We start from the raw sequence: 2,365 nt of genomic DNA, 5'->3' as shown, positions 1-2,365 counted from the left end.
ATTTTAAAATGAAGGTCTTGACAAATCAATGAACCAGAATATAGACACGTCTGAAAAATCCCAAGCTCAGACAGGCAAACATAAAAATAAATTATAAGGAAATAAATGTTTGACTGGATTTTTTTCAATTTGGAATGAGAGAAACGCGTCAGGTAAAGACAGAGTCAATGGATTGATGGCGTCTTACGTGTCTGCCGATTTTGTGGGCAGATTGTTCACACTGCACTCTTGACCATTGCAAAATCGTGGCCTGCACGTCACGTGGAAGATCAGAATAAAACCATTTGTATAGGTGAATACCGATCATTGTGAACTATTGTTCTCCTTCATACTGGATTACAGTATGATCTTATATATTATGTTCAATCATCTGCAAGTTCAATAGCAGTTCATCCGATATTGTGGATTATAAAAAATACCCATTTCGATTTTCACTCCAAACCATGGCTGTGACGCATGCCGATTTAGCCATTGACCGTAGCTTCAGATCTCTGAGGAGCAAATTTGCGAGATTCATCATGTTTCTCTGCACATTTTTGGGTTTGATTGCATTTATGCTTGCTATTGGGGCAGAGGTCACCAGAACAGAGGTAAGTCGACTCACTCTGTTCCTCCCCTGTTCAAAGTTTTATGTATGAGACTGAATTTGTGTATATAAACAATTGGGTATGTGTGAATTTCACAGGTGACCTATATAATGGTGGATAACATGAGTTGGGAAACAGGGGATATGGAAATGAAGTGCATGTATAGGAAAAATGGGTTTGTTCCGATTGCCTGCGCATTGGGTTCATTGTTAGCAATGGGAATGGCGATGGGCATAGGCAACGCTTATATTTGCCTGGCCCTCTGCAGTCCTCCTGCAAATGATCAGTTTCGTCCATTGGAAACATGGATTGATTCTGATTCCAATTATTACAAGGCACTCGGATGGCAGGCTGCTGGTTCCTTTCTCTGTTCTTGGTAATTATTCCCAATTCCTCCTTCTCTTTGTTTGTTTTAACTCTAGATTTTCACAATTCATTTCTGTATCATTTAGTTGCTTCTGGTATTCTTTTCCATCAATCTTTTGGGTTAGTTTTGTTCATTATGGAATTTGATTTCAGGATATCTTTTACGGTTGCCTCTGCACTCTTGCTTGTTGGAATTGTGGTGGAAGCAAAGCATAGGGAAAGGTGGGATATCGCAAGAGAGAATTGCATGGTGGTGAGAGCAGGGATGTTTGCAGCAGCAGGAATAGTTGGGTTGATCGCAACTTTCATGGGCATTTCACTGTATGAGAGTGCAGTGCAGACTGAGAAATTGCTGGAGGAAAAAGCAAACATGCGGAGGGAAGTCATGGAGGCTACTCTGTACTACACACCCAGTTCCCCTTCACCATCATCCATACAACAATTTCCTGCTGCCTTGCCAAAGTGAGGTTAATTTATGGATTGAGTGGAAGCCATTGTATGATATTGAAACTCTAATTAGAGCTGTTACCTCTGGATTTCTTCATTCTTATGTCAGTCAAAGGCATTTAAATGACCATATCCAAAAAACTCTATGGCTCACTTCAATCGCAAGCCCCCCACAATTTTTATTTTATTTTAATGTTTTCAAAGAGCGTAAGGACTGCGAGAGCTCGGCAGGAAATAGCGGCTAAGTGTTTGTGCTTGATTTGACCGCGAAACGTTGAAATTTTCATCGTTATCTTGGCTTCTAGATGGGAAGCCCCATTTTGTTGAGAAGTGTTTACAAGGAAAGCGACCGCCTTGGCATTGACGCGTTGTTTTAATACTGTGATAGGGGCTTTTCTATAACCTTTTTTCAATGCTAAACAAAAAGTATAGATATTTAAATAGTTTTTTTTTTTTATCTATTTTTTAATTTGGAGTTATTTAATTTATTTAAATATTATTTTGTTAGTTGATATTAATATATGTGGGAAAAAACATGTTTTTGAAAATATATCTGTTTCAAAAAGTTAAAGAGATGTTACTTTGAAGTTATTTTATTTATTTAAATATTATTTTATTATTTGATATTAAATATTTGTGAAACTTAAAGGGTAGAGTTTTTGTTAATACATCCATGTGTCAATCTTTTATGTCATTTCATTATATTTCTAAACTATAATAATTTTTAGTTACTGAAAGTAAAAATTATAGTAAAATTATTATTGATTATTTGATTTATGAAGAATGTGATATTTAAGTAGAGTGTATAGTGAGGTTAATTTTAAATTTTTTTATTTTATGAAAAGGCGTGTCTAATTCTATTAATTATAAAATATACAAGGTCACTCCCTAGAGTCACATGAGCAATGCCTGCAAAGAAAATAAACAATAATAATAATAATAGTCGCTAAGTAGCGAGAGCGACA

General features: G+C 35.9%; 1 protein-coding gene across 1 annotated transcript; it reads left to right on the top strand.

The window, feature by feature from the left end:
• The first annotated feature begins 304 nt into the window (after positions 1-304).
• Positions 305-1,861, top strand: LOC131054265 (uncharacterized). Its single transcript, XM_057988745.2, has 3 exons — positions 305-590; positions 686-963; positions 1,107-1,861. Exons 1-3 carry the CDS (start codon positions 444-446, stop codon positions 1,417-1,419), a joined length of 738 nt encoding a protein of 245 aa, XP_057844728.2. The 5' UTR covers positions 305-443; the 3' UTR covers positions 1,420-1,861.
• The last annotated feature ends 504 nt before the right edge of the window (positions 1,862-2,365 follow it).

Source organism: Cryptomeria japonica, chromosome 2 (genome assembly GCF_030272615.1).
Source record: "Cryptomeria japonica chromosome 2, Sugi_1.0, whole genome shotgun sequence".
In the NCBI taxonomy this organism is placed as follows: domain Eukaryota; kingdom Viridiplantae; phylum Streptophyta; class Pinopsida; order Cupressales; family Cupressaceae; genus Cryptomeria; species Cryptomeria japonica.
This window is presented reverse-complemented; position numbering and strand designations above follow the sequence as displayed.

Coding starts and splice junctions, on each gene's coding strand:
- LOC131054265 (XM_057988745.2), top strand. CDS start 444: ATGGCTGTGACGCATGCCGATTTAGCCATTGACCGTAGCTTCAGATCT. Junction 591..685: donor CAGAGGTCACCAGAACAGAG/GTAAGTCGACTC, acceptor TGAATTTCACAG/GTGACCTATATAATGGTGGA. Junction 964..1,106: donor GGTTCCTTTCTCTGTTCTTG/GTAATTATTCCC, acceptor ATTTGATTTCAG/GATATCTTTTACGGTTGCCT.